We start from the raw sequence: 23,705 nt of genomic DNA, 5'->3' as shown, positions 1-23,705 counted from the left end.
TATGTTTAAAATTAATTTTATTATAAAAATTATTATAAAAAATATTTTAAAATAGAAAATAAAAGCTACAATAAAAAAATATTTTTAAAACCTTTTTCATTCACATGTGTCAACCTTTAGGGAAGTAATATATTTAATGTTGTACCTTGTGTTTAATAATTTGTATTTCACTGTACATGTTCTTTGAATTTGTTAGAGTATATAATTAGATTGAACCGCTAAAATGGTCCCGGTTGATGAGGGTCCTCGTCAGGGCTGTTTTTACGTTTTTTGAGATCCTAAGCAAACTATGAAGTGGAGACCTTTTTTGCAAAATTACCCTTTCAACATATTTAGTAACAAAACTCTCCTCCTTTACCCAGGCTTTGGACCGACAATTATAAACTAAAAAGTTTACAGTTGGCGAACTTAAAAGCTTCTTGTTTACGTTTTTTTTTTTGCCTTTTTGAGTGACCGGATTCAAAAGTTCGAATTTGATTTGACATTGCTAAAATAGAAATCTATTTAAAAGATTGATAATGAGCCCTAATTCCCTAAACAACAACTTCATTCAGAATAATAGCAAGTTATGAAAGAAGAATAAGCCCTAATTCCCTAATAACAAATGAGTTATTTGCTGGTTTGATCATTATAGATTTGAGATTTTGACTTAATGTTGAGATTTGTGTTTCGGAACCCTAAAAGTCAAAATCTTGTGCAATGCATCATTGGTACGATGCATCAAGGATAAGCCCTCTAATTCACTGCCAGAATTAAAGTCTTAATTTATTTTTCTTTCCATTAATTTGAGATTCGGGTTTCGTTTCTAAATTGTTTATATTTTTTTTTAAATATCAGAAAGAGAAAGAGTGAGGAGCCATTGATTTTGAGCACCAGGAAGAAAATGGCATCTTTGAATCCACTGTTGAAACCCGTTAAAAATCTTACACAATGGAAAGCTTTGAAATCGAATTATAGGTACGGGACTTACGTCGAAAGCGATGATGAAATTGAAGAGGATGGGAACAGTATTATGCTTGGGTAATATGAAAATATGTAGCAGAGAACACTATGGATAAATGAAAACATGCAAATTAGCTGAGTTATGCTTTTACCTCATTTACTTATTGAATGGTTGGATATAGGTTGTGTTATTTCTTGTATGGAATTAATAAGTATAAATAGGTAACCAAGGTTATCGAGTCTACAACTCAAGATAATAAGTTTCTTTTCCCAATTTAATAACCAATGTTATCTGAAATCGAAAAAGAGATCATCCGTGATCTCCGACGCCTCAATTTGGAACGACGGGTTGTTCCAATTCCCAATGTCCTGAAAGTCAACCAGGCAACGTTTAAGTTTGATAAGACATTAGGGTCTGCTCCAACCAGTGTTTTCAGACCCGGACCAGGCCGGTCGGTCTGACTGAGAACCGGAGGTTGAGTCGGTTTGGTGATGGCATCAGACCAGAATTACAATGAACCGGAGGTTGAACCGGTGACTCGGCGGTTGGACAGGGAAACCAGCCTTTCAAACCAGTTTTTAAAGGTGTTGGACCATTTTTTATATATCTTTCATATTTAACACTGTTAATTTTTATAATATTTACGATACCTCCTGGTTCTTACGTCCGAACCAGTGGTGGATCTAGCCAATACTTCAGGGGTATCCCAAAAAAAATTACCGTGCAATCATACAATAATAAAAAAATACGATAATACATAAAGGTAAACAAATACCTAATTGATTTGTCCTCTTCGGGTTTTCATAACTTGAAATCGTTTCGTTACGTCGTCGTCTTTTACTTTACAAAAGTTTCTTTTTCGAACGTACAAAGCATAGCATTGTTCAAATAATATTCGCCCATTCAATTGCGTAAATCCGTCTTCACAAGCTTCAATTTAGAAAAACATCTTTCAACAGTTGCGTTTGCAACCGTTAAAACCAATGCTAGTTTCATTACCCGATAAACCAAAGGACAAAATCTATGTGTTCTAGTTTCCACCATAAGACGAGTAAGATCACTTATTCCATTCAAGTTTGAAAATCTATCATCGTCGCTTATAGTGTGACGAAAGGCCTTAACACCACCCAAAAGAGTCCCTATTTCTTGTGTAGTAAAATCATCCGGATACATATCAGCAAACGCTACTATCTTCGATTGGTCAAACTTAGAAAAGCCGTTACAAGGATTTCAACCCGACATATATTCTATCAAACTAGTTGTTACCTCACTAAATAGATTTCCTAATTCTTGAATTTGCACATCCAAAACCTCATTAAAAACGTCAACTTCAAAATGATGTCGATTTTTAATGCCTTTATTTCAGTTTCTTCGATTACCATAACGTTCCGTCATGTCTAACATTGTAAACAGAATCTTGCATTCATAACATAACTAAGTAATCGATAACGATTTGCAATCTTTTTGTCTTTTTACTCATTTTGTTTAATGTAACAACCACGACATTTTACGTAGGTTCTTATCATCCAATTTATTTTCCTTAGAATTCGTACCTACATTTTTTTTTTACATCATGAATTATATTATCAATTGCCATTACATTTACTTAACCATTCATTCATCAATACACACACTCATGTATCAATAATAATAATAATAATAATAATAATAATAATAATAATAATAATAAATAAGGTTTCAAAGCATTTTCATAAGTTTATAAAAGTTATAAAGTATTAAAATTTGTATAAAGAAATAATCAGTGTCATAAAAAAATCTATTATAAAGTTTATATAAAAATTCAGAGACCATACTCGTTATTTTTAAAACTTGAACTCTTGAAACATTAAAAGTTTAGATTTAATTTTTAAACGTTATATAAAGTGAAGGGACTGAAATAGCATATTAGGGAAACTTATTTCAAAACTGTTTAACCGCTTGTTTGTTTATCTTCTTCGTCTTTTCTTTGCGACATCTCTGGCGTTTAGTCGAGACCCGGCAAAACCAGAATCCATGATTTTTTTTATTTCAATTAAGTGTCCATTTTTAGGGGCATCCTTTTATTTGTTTATGGGTATCCTACACTTAAAACGGTAAAAAAAAATAAAAAAACTACACTTGCGAGCCGAACTTGAGCCGTAGCCCGTGCAACCCCTTATGGTATACACATCCCCTGTTCTGATCCAACCGGTAAGGAGACCGGTTCAACGTCCGGTACGGTTCAACATTGGCTCCACATGGCTCTTAGATCGATCACTTATTTCCATTCTTGGAGTCTCTCAATGAGGTTTTATACTTTCAGGTAACCTTCCAGAAACTGTTTTATTTTATTTTGTATTCTTTTAGAACTAATTATTAATTATCATTTGTGTTGCTACAAGTGTTGGAAACAAGCAGAGTGGGGAGAGTGGGGGACTATAATGGTCATATGCATAGGATGTGTACTTAACTAGGACAAAATACTTGGAACCTTGGCATCTTCCTCACACACCTCCTGAGCAAGAATTTCTTAACCATTCTTACCATCTTCCGTTTATTTTGTGTGTGTTATATTGTTTATTTTTAGAGTTGGTGAGCGATGAACATGTTACTAGAGATATTGATTAAAATTGCAGGTATAAGGGTGGATTTAATAGATTTGTTAAAGAAATTAACGCTCTAGCCACTTATCAATGGTGGGAGGGATCAGTTTACAACATTCCTTTTTTCCTTGCCTATCCTCTTACATGGTCATGACAACAATAGAGGCAAAAAATGAACTTGAAAAGACTACGCGAGTTTGTTAGGTTTGAGTATGACCATGCCTGCTTGAGTTCTTGTCAATCACGTCTCTTTATGAAGGCTTAAAGGTTACTCCACTCCGAAATATTTAAATTAATACAATTAGCAAGTAGTGTTTTTAATTTTGGTCTTTATCACTCTCTATTGAATTATATTGTTCTTGTGATTTAAATTATGGTTATGTAATGGTATGTGTAACTGCAAAATCTGATTTAATGTTAGCTTATGTGGACTTCTTTCTTGGCGGTGATGAAAAAAGAAGTGATCTCCCTCCTCGTCTTCATTGAAGATTTCCATTGTCTCTTTTGTTTGGTGGTGATGGAAGTTACATGGCTCCCTTCTCATTTCATAGTGACAATGTCATCACAACTCTCATGAATCAGGTGAGTATACTTACATAGGGTGTTTGAAATCAGTTATCTGATGATCAATTTCAATATCTTATATAAACAGATTTTGTTACTTGGAATACTGAACTTTAAAGAAAAGTAAACAAAGTTGTTCTTTTTGGTCATTTTCGGTAAAAAAAATCTACAATCAATCAAAATTTCAAGCGCTGATACAACTTTAAACATACGTACTCTATATTCTACTACACGTTCAACTACAACTGACTTTATCTGATTTTGATTATTCAAGATCACATAATCAGTTAATCACTTTCAAATGCATATCCATACATTCTTGTTACATATTTTAGAACATGTTGGTCTAGTTACACCAACTTTTTTGCAATGCTTCTTTTCTAGTTGTACCTTTGTTGATCATTGTCTTGTTTATTTTGAGTGTGTACCTAGTATTGGTTTGTAGCTGGTTTAAATGCACAATTGCAGTTGGGTTGTAGAGGTTGACTTAGGGTGATGTTTTCTGCAATTGTCACATGGATTGTTAAAGACTTATGGTGTACGGGTTGACCTGGCTTTGTTTCAAGCTACAAGTGGGAACAATCATCAATATGGGTTGACCCAAGGGGACATCTGCCTAGGTGAAGTTTTTCTTTTAACATGTGTTCTTATTACTTTACATAGCTTTTAGTATTGGAGGTAGAGAAATGGGCAGATGAGGCGGCTTGGATATTGGGTAAATAATCATGAGGTGAAATGTGTTGAGTAGACTTAAAAAGTTGTTTATTCTTTTAAAAATATGTTGTTTATTTGTAAATGTAAAATTTATATAATCTCAATAGTGTATATTTTTTTTACTAAAATGGTTTACAAGTTTTTATGAATTAAAATTGCACATAGCTGGTTTTTTGTCTTTATGTTACCTGTTTGAACGTTGAAGATAACACATAACCCCAATCCAGTAATCTACCCATTCATAAGTAAATGGGGGTCAATTCTTGACCCGATAGGAAAAAAACAAGTTCAGGTCGACTAACACGATCCGTTTAAAAATATGGGCCAGATTCAGTGGAATTCAATTCGCGCTTGAAATCTTGAATGGCATCTTGATTTTGTCCTTGAGTTTGAGGCTAAGAATATCTTGTGGATCATCGACTACATCGCCAATGAACACGCACACGAGGTGAGTTAAATGCCCACTAGAAGAAAAATGGATGAAAAACCAATACTTGGTTGGCAAGATCAAACTTGAAATCCAATTGTCGGAGTCAAGAGGATTGCAACCATTTGTGTGATTATTGGGAGTTAGAATCAACTCTAGTAAGTTTGCTGAATGCTTAAAACCAATTTATGCTTACTTTAAATTAACAAAATATGTACATACCAAAAATGTTTGCATAGATATAAGGTCCTAGATATTGATGTAAATGCTATTGGATCATATAGTAATTTGATTGCACATAACTCAGTGACCTATTGTCTTTAACTTTATAGAAATATAGTGACCAGATGGAATGTAATCATGAAAAACAAGTTATTGCAAGTAGAGGAGGCTCTCGATCAATAGCCAATCAAGTATTTCTCATGTTAAGTTTTGAAGATCTATTGTTATAACTTTTAAAGAGTTTTATTTGATTTAGTAAATTAGTTTAGCACCCTCTATTTGTTTTTGGACCATTTATGTTAATATTTAGGCTAGGTTAGTAACTTGTGTATTACACGAATTGAATCATACAAACAAACGATGAATATCATAAAGTTTAACTTGGTATATTTTTTTTTTAATTTTTGAATATGTGGTAAGAAGAAGAAGTTAGTGGTGGTGGAAGTACCGATTTTAAGTATTCGGTACATGTATCGTTACCCAGTTTTATTGATTTTGGTATTCGGTACTTTCGGTATCGGTACGAGTACGGGTGAAAACAGGTACTGGTACCGAATTTTATATAGAACTTTAAAAGTTTTTTTTTTATTATGTTTTATTTTGTATAATAGTATTTATGGTACTAATAACGATTTTACCTATTGGGTACTCATATCGTGTTGGTACTATGTACCGGTTTTACCTATTTGGTACTCGTATTGTATGGTACTCGTGTTGATTTTACCTATTTAGTACTTGTACGAGTGATAAAAATATAAAATAAAAAACAAAATGGTACCAAAGCGGGTACCATACCGAAATACCCGTACCATACACATACCCGTACCCGTACCCGTACCATACCTATATATCCGGTATGGTATTTGGTACCTAGTTTTGTTCAAATTTGGTACCGGTATTTTCAGTACCGATACGAGTACGGATACGGGTACAGTACCAATCCCATCCCTAGGTGGAAGTAGCAGTAGCAATAATAGTAGCAATAATAGCAATAATAACAATGGTTGTGGTAGTAGTAGTAGAATGAGTTACAAATTTCGAAACCGTTATGAAACCTTACAATCACACCAATAACAAATACAAATTCAAAATTACCACGTTTGAGTTGCAAATTTAATACACATCACTCAAAGAAACGAATCAAGATCCTCCATTTGCGAATTCTCTTGAAGAACCACTTTCTCCAACAATAGCAAATGAAGGTTAGTTTAATGCTACAACCGTAATAATAGTAGTAGAAATAAAAAAAAAGGCATTTCACAAAGAAATAGATAAGCACGCATGTAACACGAGGTTAAATAATAGAAACAATATAATTATATAACCTTGTAAATACTTCTATTGAAAATTATATAGCAAACATCACCTATCAAGTATAATACTTCTAGTATTAAAATAGTGGAATCAGTGACATATAAATAAATACATAGGGCTTTACATTACGAATTAAAAATAAAAATCACTGCATAAAACATACATTGCTGAAGTCATCGCCATTTTTAGACGATGTACACTCTTTCAATTTCCCAGTGATTTCTGATTAAAAATCCTGAATTTAAAGCAAGCAAGAAACTTTAAAAAGCATATACAACTACTAGGACCAAGCCCGATGATTAGTATATATAACATTTGGCGTGTTAACGGCGAGATTAGTTGTTCTAATTTGTATATACATTTAGACTTCTTGTTTGGAAATAAAAAGTATGTATTTAACCACAAATCATGAAGCATCTTAAAAGAAAGTAAATTTTTAATTCTTAAGTAGACACTCCAACATGAACCTAGTGTTCTTTCAATTCAATTTAACTATTTAATCACAAAATTCAGGACAAACTATCATGACATCTAAGATTATTTTTCAGTCGCTAAAAATTATATTAAGGACTGAAATGGTATGTTATCGGGGAGTAATTCCCAGTCTCTACGTCTTATTAGAGACTAAACTGTCATGAAACCCGAAGCTAATTAATTGTATTTGGGACAAAACAGACACGGTTTAAGTCCTGATTTTCAGTCCTTGAAAGACTTGGTATCGAGGACTAATTTTCAATCACCAATGAAATGCACTCGAGACTGATATGATGTGGTACAACGACTTAGATTGAGCACTGATTTTTTGTGTATGGAAGACTGAATGTCAATCCTTGTTGATGTGATACAACTGGGACTCAAAATTTAGTTACTAGTGAAAGTATCTAGGACTAGGTAACCAGGACTAACTTGGGACTGGGAAAATAAGTCCTTGATAACCGTTAGGGATTAATTTAGAAGTATCAGAGACTAATTTTTCAGTCCCTGATGGTGATCTTTTTTGCAGTGACGCAACGTGCGTGTGTGGTTTAAGGTTCTTACACCTCTTCTCATTTAATGGCTCCATTCTAACACGTATTTTCTAGATCGACTTCAGTAATTAGTAATTGTTTTCTATCTTTATGTACAAGTCATAAAGCATGATGTACAATTCTACAATGAGAATCTACATCCTAACATCCTTCCCTCACAATTCAAATATGGCGCAACAATCAACACACAAAACCTCAAATCCTGAATATACAATTCACCATTGAAGAAAACCAAGCAAAACCCACTATCCCCCCACATGACACTCATCTTTCTCATCGTTCCCAATATCTTAACCTAAGGTCAATCACTTGTACATCACGCATCATCACTTGTACCTTCACACTCACCTCTTCGGATACCCACAAACAATACCAAAAAGAAGCCAACACGATTGCAAACATCAAGAAACTGCAGAACCCCGAGGTACAACCACAATAATGGAGCCCATTGTGAAGATGAATTTAGGGTTTACATTAAATTACTCTTCCCAATTTCTATGTGTTTCGTTTTCATGCTTCCCTTTGAAGCGATTTTTGTCTAATTAATCGGGGAAATCGAGCCCCAACGCACACATTTTTTGCAGATGCCGATGTTAGGCCACAAACACAAATGTTGTTGTTATCACTTGTTTCTGTTATTGTTATCTCTTCTTGTTTTTGTTGCAACCAATGCTTCTTCTAACGATGAAGCTCGTCTTCTTCTTTCATGGTTTCCACCTCATATTTCCTTCTCTAACTGGAGTTATTCCGATCAAAGCCCTTGTAACTGGGCTTACGTCACCTGTTCGTCACAAAATTTCGTTACTGAAATCAACATTCAGAGTGTCGAATTAGCGATTCCGTTTCCGACAAACCTTTCGTCGCTTAAATTCCTTGATACCCTTATCATTTCCGGTGCGAATTTGACTGGAAACATACCGGATGAGATTGGGGAGATTACTGCACTCCAGGTGTTCGACGTAAGTTCCAACAGTCTTGAAGGCGATATTCCGGTGTCAATCGGTAAGCTTTTGAACTTACAAGATCTAGTACTGAACTCTAATCAGCTTACTGGATTGATTCCACCACAGATTGGTAACTGTTCAAGGTTGAAAAATCTTGTTTTGTTTGATAATTTATTAACTGGAAGTGTTCCTGTTGAGCTGGGAAATTTGCAGATGTTGGAGGTTATTAGGGTTGGTGGGAATAAAGATTTGTCTGGGAAGATCCCTTTTGAGTTGGGTAACTGTAAAAGTTTACAAATTTTGGGTCTTGCAGTTACTAAGGTTTCTGGGTCAATTCCTGTATCTTTGGGTGGGTTAACAAAGCTTCAAACTTTATCTGTTTATACAACTTTGCTTACTGGTGAAATCCCTAAGGAGATTGGGAACTGTTCTGAGCTTACTGATTTGTATTTGTATGAGAATGATCTGTCGGGTTCGATTCCGTCTGAGTTGGGAAATCTTCAGAAGTTGGAGAAGATGTTGTTGTGGCAGAACAATCTTGTGGGATCAATTCCATCAGAGATTGGTAACTGTAAAAGTTTGAAAACTATTGATCTTTCTTTAAACTTTTTATCCGGTGAAATCCCGTCTTCGTTCGGGAATCTGGTTGATCTTCAAGAGTTGATGTTGAGTAACAACAATCTGTCAGGGTTAATCCCGCCCGTTCTTTCGAATTGTAGTAGTTTGATCCAGTTGCAGCTCGATCGAAACGGGTTAACGGGCTCGATCCCGGATGAGCTCGGGACGTTGCAGGAGTTGTCGGTGTTCTTCGCATGGCAGAACAAACTCGAAGGAAGCATACCGTCAACAATCACAGGTATGAAGAGTTTACAGTCTCTTGATTTGTCTCATAACTTTCTCACTGGTAGTTTACCTTCGGGTTTGTTCGAACTGAAGAACCTAACGAAAGTTCTCTTGATTTCTAATTCCATTTCGGGTTTGATCCCTTCTTCGATTGGGAATTGTAGTTCGTTGATTAGATTAAGGCTAGTAGATAACAAAATTAGTGGGCAAATTCCGAAAGAAATCGGGTTTCTTGAAGATCTTGATTTTCTTGATATATCGGAAAACGATCTCACTGGAGTAATCCCGGATGAAATCGGGAATTGCACACGTCTTCAAATGCTGAATCTTAGTAATAACACGCTTTCTGGTACTTTACCTAGCTCATTAGCTTCTTTAACCACACTTCAAGCTTTAGATCTTTCAAACAACCGATTTTCGGGTCAAATTCCCGACACTTTAGGGCAATTGGCTTTCATTAACCGACTGTCGATTGGTGGTAATCTGTTTTCCGGACCGATTCCTGCATCACTTGCCCATTGCTCAAATCTACAGTTTCTCGATCTTAGTAGTAACCGGCTTTCCGGTAACATTCCGGTTGAGCTGATGAGCTTGGTTGCGTTAGATATCTCGTTAAATTTAAGTTGGAACTCGTTAAACGGTACAATCCCAGGTGAGATTTCCTCGTTAAACAAGCTTTCGGCATTAGATCTTTCACATAACATGCTGACTGGAGACTTAATGGCGCTTTCTGGGCTCGTGAATCTTGTGTCGTTAAACGTTTCTTACAATAATTTCACCGGTTTTCTCCCAGACAACAAGCTTTTCCGCCAGTTATCGGCCCAAGAATTGGCGGGAAACGAAGGGTTATGCCCTTTAGGACACAAGTCTTGTTTCCTAGGTCAAACTGGTCAAACAGGAACGTCGAACAAAAGGAGCATTAAACAGTCGAAGAAACTTACAATTGCTATCGCGTTATTAGCAACAGCAGCTGTGGCGTTGGTAATTCTCGGTTTAATAGCTGTTTACCGGGTTCCGAAAGAGAAACCGCAAGATACCGATTCTGAAACCGGTAACTGGAGTTCGTCGAATTGGAAATTCACACCGTTTCAAAAGCTTAATTTTACGATTGATCAAATATTAAGATGTCTAATAGAAACTAACGTGATCGGAAAAGGGTGTTCGGGTGTGGTTTATCGAGCGAATCTCGATCACGGTGAGGTGATTGCCGTCAAAAAACTATGGCCAACAACAATTTCAACTCCATATTGTGAGAAAGACCGTGCGCCGTCGAGTACAGTTCGGGATTCTTTCTCGACGGAAGTCAAAACCCTCGGTTTAATCCGACACAAAAACATCGTTCGGTTTCTGGGTTGTTGTTGGAACCGACACACGCGACTGCTTATGTATGATTACATGCCTAATGGAAGTTTAGGCAGTGTTCTTCATGGGAACAGTGGCTGCTGTTTGGAATGGAATTTAAGGTATCAAATAATTTTGGGTTCGGCTCAAGGGTTGGCGTATTTACACCATGATTGTGTACCGCCGATTGTTCATAGGGATATTAAGGCGAATAACATTCTTATCGGGCTCGATTTTGAACCTTATATTGCTGATTTTGGCCTTGCGAAACTTGCTGATGATAGAGATTTTGCTCGATCTTCAAGCACGGTTGCTGGTTCCTTTGGTTACATCGCGCCAGGTTAGATCTATGATGTTCGAAGCTATCGGTTTTTTTGGGGGTTAATAATTTAATAGCTTAAAAACGTTGGTCAATGCTAAACATGTTCTTAAAATGAGTCGAAGTTGGTTACTTTTTTTTGCGGACTTAAATGCCATTTTCGTCCCTGAGGTTTGGCCAGTTTTGCGACTTTCGTTCAAAGGTTTGTTTTTCCGCATCTGGATCCAAAAGGTTTGAAATCTTGCCATTTTCATCCGGCTCGTTAACTCTGTCCATTTTTTTCTGTTAAGTCTGGGGTGTTTTCGTCTTTTTTGTTAACTTAAAAGGGCAATTCGGTCTTGTACATTATGCTAAATGCTTGTACATAAAGTGACAAGGACTGAATTATTCTTTAAGTTAACAAAAAAAGACGAAAATACCCCCGGAGAAAAAATGGATGGAGTTAATGAGCCGGATGAAAATGGTAAGATTTTAAACTTTTTGGATTTAGATGCGGAAAAACAAACCTTTGGACGCAAGTCGCAAAACTGGCAAAACCTCATGGACGAAAATGGAATTTTACGGTCAAACATTTTTTTATTATTTTGGGTTGCAAACGGGTTGAGTTTGTATGGACTTTTTAAGGGGACATGAGTATGAAAACATGTAACGGGTCAAGTACGAGTTTTTAAGAACTTTTCTCGAGTTCAAGTTCTTCTTGAACTTTCAAGCCCTATGTGCGAGACAACCACAAAGCGAATGGGTCATCGGCACGTTTTCACTTTTTGTCCAGTTTACTCTTTCTTGTATCTTACCGGATTCACATTTTGTCACATAAACGGATTAAAATGTCTTACACATCTCGTACTTATGTTTAATGCAGAAATCGGGTACATGATGAAAGTAACGGAAAAGAGTGACGTATACAGCTTTGGTGTGGTTATGCTAGAAGTATTAACGGGTAAGCAGCCAATCGACCCAACCATAGAAGACGGGCTGCACATCGTGGATTGGGTTAGACAGAAACGAGGCGCGGTTGAAGTGCTGGACTCGAGCCTTCAGGCCCGGCCCGACACTGAGCTTGAGGAGATGATGCAAACCCTAGGCGTGGCTTTACTTTGCGTTGCACCGGCCCCTGATGATCGGCCTTCCATGAAAGACGTTGAAGCAATGTTGAAAGAAATACGGCTCGATAGAGAAGAGGGTTTAAAACCCGAGCCCAAAATGAAAGGGTCGTGTGCAGGTGTTAATGGAGAAGAAACCCGTAAGGCGAGTGAAGGCCCGTCAACCGATGCAATGAAGTGCTTGTACATTCAAAGCAATAACTCGAGTTTTTCTGCTTCGTCGCTGTTGTACTCTTCTTCGTCAAATGCCGGTAAAAGTGGAGTTTAGTAGATGGTGTTAGATGTTTAATTTAAGATTTGATTGTAAAGTTTTTTTAATTAGATGTTTGTTTTGCCATGATTTTGGAGGGAAAATAAATGAATTTGAAAGCTAAACAATCTTCTGAATTAAGTTTGTTGAACAACAAAAGCTTTTGTAAGCATGCTTTAACTAGGCCTGGCCCAAAACAGATCTAGAAAAGCCTGTCCTTGTCTATAGAATCCAGCCCACACCAACACTAAAGTTGCGGCGTGTTGATACGAAGAAACTAAACTGAAACGTAAAACATATAAAAGAAATAACTAAGACGATCTAGGACCCGCGCGTTACGATGAACATTTCAAACGGGAAAAATAGACGACATAAAAACGTTTAACCACACATGCACGTTGTGTCGTGTTAACTCGCAAAATTTAGAACGAAACGTAAAACGAAAATTTTGTGAAAACTGAAAAGTATAAAGGACCAGAGTTGAAAATAAAAAAGTTGTGAGGTTAAATTGCAAAAGATGAAAAGTTTTGGGGTTAAATGTAAAAAAAATCAAATAGTTTTGGGTTAAAAGTAAAGATGAAAAGTTTTGGGGTTAAAGTAAAAAAATCAAATAATTTAGGGTTAAAAGTAAAGAATCAAATAGTTTTAGGTTAAAAGTAAATATTTCAATTTTTTTTTGAAAACCCCTCAGAGCCTAATGTACAACACCTTTATGCATAAAGATGTTGAAAATTATAGTACTAGGTAACTAGGTAATAGGTAACGGGTAAATAGGTAATGAGTAATTCTCTATACCTAAATACAGGTGCACATAACGGTTATTTTTAATAACCGGTTCGCTTATACTGGTTAATTTGACTTTTTGACTTTAACTAGTTATTTTTGTAACTGGTCCGGTTAATTACTTTAACCGCTTATTTTCGGTTAATAACCTTTTTTTTTCCTTATTTTTTTTTGAATTTGTTGGTTATCTGGTCTCCGAGTTAAAAAAACCGGTTAAAAAAACTAGGCTAATAACTGGTTCCTATACTGAATATCAATAACCGGTTACTAACCTATGGTTAAATATAACCACTAACCGGTTATTCCTCGATCAGTTATTAACCGGTTTCGGTTAATAACCAGTTATTTTGTGCATCTCTATACCTAAATATCATATAATCTTGCATTTGTTAGACTTGAATCGGCACAATTTTTGTGGTGGATAAGAACCATACTATTAAACAACTAGGTCATGAGTATATCGTGTTGGTGTGAGTGACTAATTGGTATATGATATGTATAACATATTTTGATTCGTTTTAAAAGATGATTTCTGCAACAAAAGCCACAAACATATCAATGAGAGCACTACATAACAATTATTAATGAACATATATGATAATATAAATGCCAAAAGTAACCATCAACCATGCTAACTTACATATGATAATATAAATGCCAAAAATTAAGGCTGGCATAATAGGTCAATTCGATCTGTTAAAACACGAACACAATAAAACACGAACCCGAAACACGTAAACACGAACACGATACGAAATCTTATCGTGTCAGATTTTCGAAACACGAACATGAACCTGTTAATAAACAGGTTACACGAAACAACATGTTAAGACACGAAAAAAATACCAACATAGACATGTTTATAACACGAACACGATCTGTTAAGACATGAACAAGACATGTTTAAGACATGAACACGACCGAATTGGGGAAGCTGTGAACCGAATTGGGAATGGTGGTGTTTGTGGGAGAGATTTAAAAATTAGGGTTTGGATTGTTGAAAAAGAATCGTGTGTGTTTGTGTATAATTCATCCCAGGTCCCATGACTGATGACCCCATGTCCACATCCACATATAATATTCTTTAATTTTTAATTATTAACATGTACTTAACGGGTCTTAACAGGTTAACATGTTTAAACATGTTTAGTTAATTATTAACATGTACTTAAGGGGTCTTAACAGGTTAATGGGTTTTAACCTGTTTAAACACGAAACCTGCTAAGGTCTTATCGTGTCAACCTGTTTTGGACACGAAACCTGTTAAGTTCAAACACGAAACATGATAACTTCGTGTATGTTCGTGTCGTGTTATCGTGTTCGTGTCAGAATTGCCAGCCCTACCAAAAGTAACCATCAACCATGTTAACTTACACCGGAGTCTGGATTAATAGGTGAATGCCAAGTGACATCTGATTTTATGTTTTCAGTTTGTTTTTCAAATTTATACTTGGAAAAAAGAAATGCAAGAAAAACTAAACTGTAGCATTTGATTTGAGCGTTTGTGTTGAGATTGGCAACTCGGGTTTTGATTCCTAGCACTTGCTCTTTTTAAGAGTTGTTTATTTTGTTTTTTGCGCAAAAGAAAAATCCAAGTAAAATTTTGTTCTCTAGGGATCACTCTAGGGATCAAATCTAGGACATCAAAAAAAAAAAAAAAAAAAAAAAAAAAAAAAAAACCAAAGTAAAATTTGCCCATAGCTTTAGGGGTGAGCAAAAGGAAAAACCCGACCCTACTCGACCATTACCTGACCCGACCCGAAAACCGATCAAACATAAAATTCAGAACCGGTCGGTTTCGGTCCATAGGCCAAAGTCGGGTTTCACCATAAAAAGAACCGAGAACCGACTCGACCCGATTTTATATGAAAAATTGGAACCGATCTAAATACCTAGGTACTTGGGTTCGGGTCGGGTTGGGTATATTTTCGGTTCGGTTCTCGGTTATTCGGTCCGGACCTAAACTTGCTCACCCCTACATGGCTTTATAGCCTAGTGACATTCTAGGGTGGAATAAGTTTTTGGGACCAATAGGTCTTGGGTTCGATTCACACAAGGGGTTTTTTCCCATATTTATTGGGTTTCCTTCTGAATTAGTGTATATGCATTATTACCTAGTGGAGATGGATATGATCGCGTGATTCCACTAGTGGCACAATGATACTGTAGTGGTCCGTCAGTGATCCAAATTTACCGTTAAAAATAAAAATAAAAAATGAACTAATAAACCATCATGTGATTAGTTCATAAAAAATGTCATAACTCACCTACTATATTCCTTAATTTAAATTTAAATTTAAATTATACTAAAAGCACCTAACGTTTTAGTTCAAAATTATTGTAAATCATCCAAAGTCAATTGTTGTGATATAAAAAAAAGTGGTTGCAATTATTTTAAAGTGTCTGCTCTGTTTACTTTGTTTTTATTTGTCAATGAGAATGAGAATACTTGTTATTTTTTTTTTTAGTTTGGTGTTGATGACAATATTAATTGGTTATTTCTTTTTTGTTTTCATTATTATATTTGTTGATACTTCAGTAGCTCACACAAAAATTGGTATTGAGATGGTGACTGATTTGTTCAAATAATAGCTAAGATTAATTGCGGGGTTTGGAACTAACAACAACAATTTGACAACAAAAGGAAAACAAATATTACAACACAACACATTGAAAGACTAATTTATATTATAAACACCACAAAAAAACTACACTGTTAACAACTTTCTATAGTAAATTACTAAACCTAATGCGCCAAACTTATGCTAATGTGTTTTTGTGACACAATCCATTATGCCGTCTCTTTTAAGCGTATGGCCCTAAGATATCAATCGAAACCAAGACATCAACACCAAGAATCTACCTGGAAACAATGAAGAGACAAACGGTCAGAGCAACTCCTGTCATCGTAGACGACAGACGTAAACACAGTCGGTGCAGTTTCATTGGTGGTTTAGAGAGAGAAAGTGAAAGCTTTAAAATGAAGTCAAACACTGCAAAAAATCAGGCTTATATACCCACAAAAGAAAACAATTTGCAAAGCCGAATGTAGAAACATAAGATGCATGATAAAGCAATAATGCGTGAGTTACAACCAGGAACAACAAAAATTTGATATAAGTTGATAATAATAATAACTAGTGAACTCCCCCCCCCCCCGTGCGTTGCGGCGAGAAGTTAGTTGGTAGCGGTTCGATTCAATAAAGTACCGGTATCATAATCGAAACTTCGTATAGCAACCGAAAGATAAACCTCAAACAATAAAGTCATGATATGCCCAAAAACATATAGACACATGTTTTACATCGATCAAAAAATATAAAAATAAATATGGATAAAGGTTTCAAAAGTATAATTATTGGTATTGATGTTCATTTAAAATTAACGTGGTACCAATTTTGTTCGGACGGTATCAGTTTTGTTCGTCACCGACACTCATTATAGCTTAAGATATATAGGTACTCTATACGGCCACCAAAGGTGTTGAGATAGTTTTGATTCGGTTTGTCACGATGATAAACAAAAGAAACAATTATAATTGACTCGATCAATTTTGAACAAAGCTTTATCAAAACACATATAACATAAGTATGTCGCAACAGTGCATTAATGGAATTATAAAGTATTATACTATATTATTAGAATAATGAAAGAAGGTTAATGACATTAATTTATAAAATATCGTATCTTAAATGTAACAAAAAAACAAAATATGTCTAAAATTATAATTAGAAAATACTTAAAAAATATATATCAAATAAACATAGTCGCGGAATTAGATTTTTAAAATAAATTAACAAACACAACTTATTTAAAAAAGTCAAATTAAATAAGGAATAAAATTTCATTAAAAGGGATTACTAAAAATATAAAAAAATAAAATAAAAAATAAATATAACTACTTAAAAACCCTATATCACTATTCATGATAACTTTCTATATATAATCAGTTGGTAGGGGTTCGGTTCGTTTTGGTACCGGCAATCCCTATAGTAGCTAAAAGAGAAAACTAAAAAAAAAAATAAAGTTGTGATATGCACAAAATGATATATATTAATATCAATCCAGAACCATAAAAAGAATACCGATTCTGATACTATTGATGTTGGTACCAAGGTTGTTCGGCTAAAATCGGTTCGTTAGTCACGTATCAATACTCAAATACAAAAATATATATTTTTTTAATATTTTTATATGTACACGTATAATTTACAATAATAAAAATAAATTACTATTTATTTTTGATATAAATCAAATCAAAATATAATATAACATAATATATAATTAGGTATAATATAAATATAATTAAATGAATTTAGATTTACTGTTTAAAAATAAAGTTGTGATATGCACAAAATGATATATATTAATATCAATCCAAAACCATAAAAAGAATACCGATTCTGATACTATTGATGTTGGTACCAAGGTTGTGTTGTTCGACTAAAATCGGTCGTTAGTCACGTATCAATACTCAAATACAAAAATATATGTTTTTTTATATTTTTATAGGTACACGTATAATTTACAATAATAAAAATCAATTACTATTTATTTTTTATATAAATCAAATCAAAATATAATATAACATAATATATAATTAGGTATAATAAATATAATTAAATTAAGGGTTATTAGATTTTATCACCCCTAACTATTGGCTATTGGCCGCTGTCACCCCCGAATATCACTTTAACTTCTGTCACCCCCAACTTAACACTAAGTGTGTTCTGTCACCACATCATTAACTGATCACTAACTTTTGATCTTGGTACCATACATTTAGGGGTATAATATGGATCTTAGGAAGGTTTTAGGGATCTTAGGACACCCCAAAAGTATAGTAATAAGATAAAAAGTTAGTGATTAGTTAACGGCGTGGTGACAGAACACACGAAGTGTTAAGTTGGGGGTTATGGACGTCAAAGTGATAGTTGAGAGTGACACCGGCCAATAGCCAACAGTTGGGAGTGATAAAATCCAATAGCCCTTAAATTAATTTAGATTTACTGTTCATCAATAGTTTATATAATAATAATAATAATAATAATAATAATAATAATAATAATAATAATAATAATAATAATAATAATAATAATAATAATAATAGTAGTAGTAGTAGTAGTTTGGTTTTATAATTGATTAGCGTATATTAGGTATCATAATGTTTTCTGATGCTCAAATAAAAAATAAAAAGAATGAGTTAAGCAAAACGTGGCCTTCAATTACAAATATATATATGAGTAGGGATATGGTAAAAAGTGTCTAAAATGTAAGAAGGGTAAGAAGTGTTTTAAACCATTGGATATTTGATCTAATGGTTGAGATCAATAGGGTATAAAAATGTAAATTGTGTTTTAATTAGAGGGACCTTATGTAAAATTGAAGGGCAAGAGTGTCTTTTTCAATGTTTGAAATATGGTAACCATATCATACACGACCAAAACCTCCTACATTCACTCATTTTTCCTTAAATATAGGAATTAATGATTCACCTTAATTGTAGGAGGTCTTTGGTTACATATTCGTCATACATTATTATAAAGAGAACTGTAACCAGATTCATGGCGTGGTGTTTTAAAACAACTGGATAAAATTGACTATGATTCAAGTCATGGTGTTTTATCTGGAGACATTGTTCATGGCGTAGTGTTTTAAACATCTATGATTCAAGTCACGGTGTTTTATCTGGAGACATTGTTCATGGCGTGGTGTTTTAAACATCTATGATTCAAGTCATGGTGTTTTATCTGGAGACATTGTTCATGGTGTGGTGTTTTATCAAAACAAAACATTCCCAGATTTTAAAACACCATGACTATGATTCAAATCACGGTGTTTTATCTGGAGACATTGTTCATGGCGTGGTGTTTTAAACATCTATGATTCAAGTCATAGATAAAACACCACGCCATGAACAATGTCTCCAAATAAAACACCATGACTTGAATCATAGTCAATGTCTCCAGTTTTTTAAAACACCACGCCATGAACAATGTATATTCAAGTCATAGATAAAACACCACGCCATGAACAATGTCTCCAGATAAAACACCATGACTTGAATCATAGTCAATGTCTCCAGTTTTTTAAAACACCACGCCATGAACAATGTATGATTAAAAGATGTTGCGATTAAAAGATGATGAAGAATATAAAACAATCAGATGTATAATGTTTCCTAAAATTTCTCCTAATTCAAAATTCGATTCAAACCTTAAAAAACTCATCGGCAGTTTTTTTTTGGCAGTTATTCTTGGAAATCAATTAAATGATAACAATGTCAAATTACTAATATACCCTTTTGAATTAATTAGGATAAAGGACACTTGTCATTCCCAAATTATTTCTCACACTTCTCACAAAAGTCCCACTTTTTACAGGATCCTCTACCTATATATATATATATATATATATAGTGGAAGGTTCAAATGAGAAGAATTTTTTTGTAAGAAGAAAAAAGAAGAAGTTTCAACCAATAAGAATGCTTCATTTTACTTCATTTAATATTTGCATTTAATTTTAATATAAAGGTATATTGGTAAACTTACATAAATCATTAATTTGTATTCTTCCTCTTTAATAACTAACTAAATTAAATTTGTAACTCCTTTTCAAAATATATACTTTTCCACATTAAAAAACAACTTAGTTTAAAGTGTAGAATAAATTATTAGTTGTGTAAGATAAATTACGAGTTGTGTAGGATATATTTCGAGGTGTGTAGGATAAATTTCGACTGTGTAGGATAAAATTCTACAATATGTAGGGTATATGTAGGAAAATTTTGATATGTGTAGGTTGTAGATTTTATGTAGGATAATTAATGATTAGTTGACTAATTAATTAAAAAGAGTAAAATTAATGATATGAGTTATATATGAAATTGTATTTTACTAATATACCCTTTCTTCTTTTTCTTCTCACATTAAATTTCTTCTCAAATGGACCTTCCCCTATATATATATATATATATATATATATATATATATATATATTGTTAGGACCGGTTTGACTCCGAAACGATTGCGTAATCGAACGTATGACGTGCGGAATCCGTACACGAACGCGAGCGAACACACGTGATGTAATATAAAGGTGATTCTATTGACAAATTTGATAACGTACAGCACCTGAATCACGAACAATGAACTTTCTCTCTCTAGCTTCTATCTCTCCAAGATGTGAAAATGGCAAAAGTTCCAAAAGTTCTAAACTCTAAGCCCTAGAGTTCTATTTATAGGCCAAGGCACTTAATGAGGAATCTCATTAATTACAGTTATGCCACCTTGCCTTTTTGACTAAGTAACACTAAATATAACACTATAAATCTCATTTTCTTCGGTTTTCTGCTACAGACTAGATTGACGGAGGCGATAGACAGATAATGCACTAACAGACTCCCCCTTGGATATTGCTGTAGTCAATCTGTAGTCAAGCTTGTAGCAACTTTTCTTTCTCTCTCTCTGAGTCTTCTTGAAGCTTTAACACGTCTTCATCAACGTAGACTCTCTTTTGCTCAAACAGAATCCCCGTGGATCTGTCTTCAGCTTTAGCTTCCTCTTTCGGTAAACTCTTTACTTCATCAGGCTCCCCCTTTCGTCAAGCTTCCGTGCTTTGGGATCGACACCTTGCCTTCTGGTTACAAGCTCTTCCAGAACGATACCTGGCTCTTTGCACGCTTCCGTTTGCGTTGAGCTCGTCTTCAGACTCCCCCTTAGACTCGGCTTTCGGGATCGTAGTCTGGTATAACATCTGCAACACTCAGACATTTATAAGTAACAATGTTTTGAACATTCAATCAAATTCTCTAATTCACTCCCCCTATCAACAAACTTTATAGATTTGGCAGTGTTAAAGAATCCAACTCCCTCACAGTTAATCTTCCAAGTCCAAACTAATGACCTTGGAGATTTCACAAACTGTTTTTTGAAAATTTTTTATTTTAATTCAAGTATCAACTTAATGAACTTGTTTTATTTTCAGAAACACAATCAACTTACTCAGATTTTGAAACTCAGCAATTCAGACATCGGATTATCGAAAATAAAGTAGAAATCAAAATCTTTTTGTATTTTCTGAAAATATAAAGCAGTAAAGAAATATATACAAACATATTTACAGACAATATTTTTGTTTGAGTATGCGTCAGAGGATCATATCAGTTTTTGACAAGTCACAAGTACCGTTGAGCTTAGTTACACATTAAGAATTAAACAATTCACTTATATTGTCAATATACTGATCCTCTTAAATTTTCATACAAATTACAACTAATTCATGATACGATTTAGATGTTTTAAGACTTAAACTCATTCATGTGTCCCACCTCTTGAATATACTCCCGTATCCAGAATCCCAATATTCAGTCTTACAGGTAATTAATACTACAATGATATCTGTACATAAATTAGGTATGCGAGGACTGAGGGATCTCAGGTCGATACTTCCGTATGCGCAGAGAGATATCAGTTTCGACTTTTCGGTATGTCCCCTTTAGAGGATCTTTTAGCTACAACAACAACGACTATCAATTTTATTGTTTCATCTGCATGCTGAGGGTTTATGCTGTGTTTCAAGCATTCGGTGAAAGTATTATCCAAGGACTAGGTCAGAACTTCCATTCAGCAGAAGTCCCGGAATAATACCCCAGACATCATAGAGTATAAAAACCTAGTATATCAGAATACGAGACCTTTCAAACGAGATTTTAGGGGTTACCTATATATCCAAGTAGTGTTCCCCACGAAATAAGTAAGTGTTTGAATTTAGGTTTATATCCCGAAAAAGTTTACTAAGTGTATAAAAACCTATCGACATATCATCAGTGAGACTGTTTAACGCCATTTAATCATTACATTTCTTTAGCATACTGTAACTGTCTACTGATGTACTATCATTTCCTCTTTTTACGCAAAAACTCAAATTTTTGAATTTTATCATGTTTTTGGCTTTTTCAAATTTTCTAATGTTTTTGTATTTTCTGACATTTTTTCTCCCCCTAAAATGCAAAACCATTAAAAGAAATTTGACAAACCGATACTGATAGCTTTGTCTCGCCATCCATGTTCTACTACTCGTGTACCGAATTATAGAAAATATAACATACTATATAGCACAGTTAGCAGAAAAACTAACATAAAGTACCCCCATGATTTACAACACATTGATTTTTACAGTTTGAAAATCGTTTTTCAATCTGGTGAAAGTAATCATGTTTGTTCAACCGTGAGGGTTTCGGCGTATTCAATCAACACATATTTTTGTAATTTTCTATTTATCACAAACTAAAAACATATTTTTGGTTTTTAATTTTTCAAATTTTTAGGATTTTGAAATATTGTTTATATATGTACAGAAAACACATAAACTCCCTGTTTCAACCAACACAGGGTCCAGCAGCCTCTGCTTCCTCTTCATGTGCCAGGCTGCTCCAACTTTTAATTTCACAATCTTCAGTATTCTTGAGCACCTGCACATTCAACTAATTGAATTACTTGAACAATTTAGCCCAGGTCTGTTGAACCTTAGGCATTTCAATACAATAATTTTCATTCAATGCTGGAAATTCATTGTCATTTTTCACAAAAACTTTTTCAATTTTAACTTCAGCTTTCTCATCTTTTACCGAATCAACATGTTTCTTAACACTCCATGTATGACCTTTCGGTGTACCACCGTTTGTAAAAATGTGAATCTTTTTGAACATTTTGATTTTGAACAACAACTTGTGGTTTCCAAAACTGTTGGGGTTTTGTCATATCAACTGAAGTTTTCTACCTTTGTGTTGTTCTGAATCTGGGTGTGTGAGAATTCCAGGTCTGTCTTAAATCGAACCTGTTCTGGTTTGATATCCAATTTTGATTTGAAGCAAACTTGTTTGTGTTGTACCTCCAAGTTTGTTTCGAATCAAATTTGATTGACCTTTGTCTTACATTCTCAGATTTTTGTTTCTCAGCATCAATCTTCTTTTGTTCAACATCCACAGGTTTTAGATTTGGACACTTGCGTGCAAGATGTCCTTTTTGATCACATTTGAAACATGTTCTCATGGACACATCTTTGACCTGTGGTTGTTGCATTTTCTTTTGAGCCTCAAACTCAGCATTAGACTGTCGTCCAATTTTAAGTTCTTTTTCTTCATCCAAACTATTTCCTTGAACAAAACTCATTTTAGCCTGATAATTTGGCGTCTCATTTTTGTTCCAATGTTGTTTCTTCTTATAACCCAACCCAGCCTTCATATTTTTCTTTTTGAAACCAGGTTTGTTATACGAACCTTTATGACTCTTACCGACAAACTTTGAAATCTCAGACTTCTCTATTTC

The 23,705-nt window shown here is 34.3% G+C and overlaps 1 protein-coding gene across 1 annotated transcript; it reads left to right on the top strand.

Moving 5' to 3' along the window:
* Window positions 1-7,968: 7,968 nt before the first annotated feature.
* LOC110910468 (LRR receptor-like serine/threonine-protein kinase RCH1) lies at window positions 7,969-12,735 on the top strand. Its single transcript, XM_022155116.2, has 2 exons — window positions 7,969-11,262; window positions 12,104-12,735. Exons 1-2 carry the CDS (start codon window positions 8,379-8,381, stop codon window positions 12,610-12,612), a joined length of 3,393 nt encoding a protein of 1,130 aa, XP_022010808.1. The 5' UTR covers window positions 7,969-8,378; the 3' UTR covers window positions 12,613-12,735.
* Window positions 12,736-23,705: the final 10,970 nt, after the last annotated feature.

This window comes from Helianthus annuus, chromosome 15 (genome assembly GCF_002127325.2).
Source record: "Helianthus annuus cultivar XRQ/B chromosome 15, HanXRQr2.0-SUNRISE, whole genome shotgun sequence".
NCBI lineage: Eukaryota > Viridiplantae > Streptophyta > Magnoliopsida > Asterales > Asteraceae > Helianthus > Helianthus annuus.
Note: the sequence above shows the minus strand (reverse complement) of the source record. Positions and strands in the feature narration are given on the sequence as shown.

What these genes read in the sequence shown, in the direction of transcription:
- LOC110910468 (XM_022155116.2), top strand. Translation starts at nt 8,379, where the DNA reads ATGCCGATGTTAGGCCACAAACACAAATGTTGTTGTTATCACTTGTTT. An exon ending in CTTTGGTTACATCGCGCCAG is followed by an intron (nt 11,263 to 12,103) that starts GTTAGATCTATG and finishes TGTTTAATGCAG; the next exon opens with AAATCGGGTACATGATGAAA.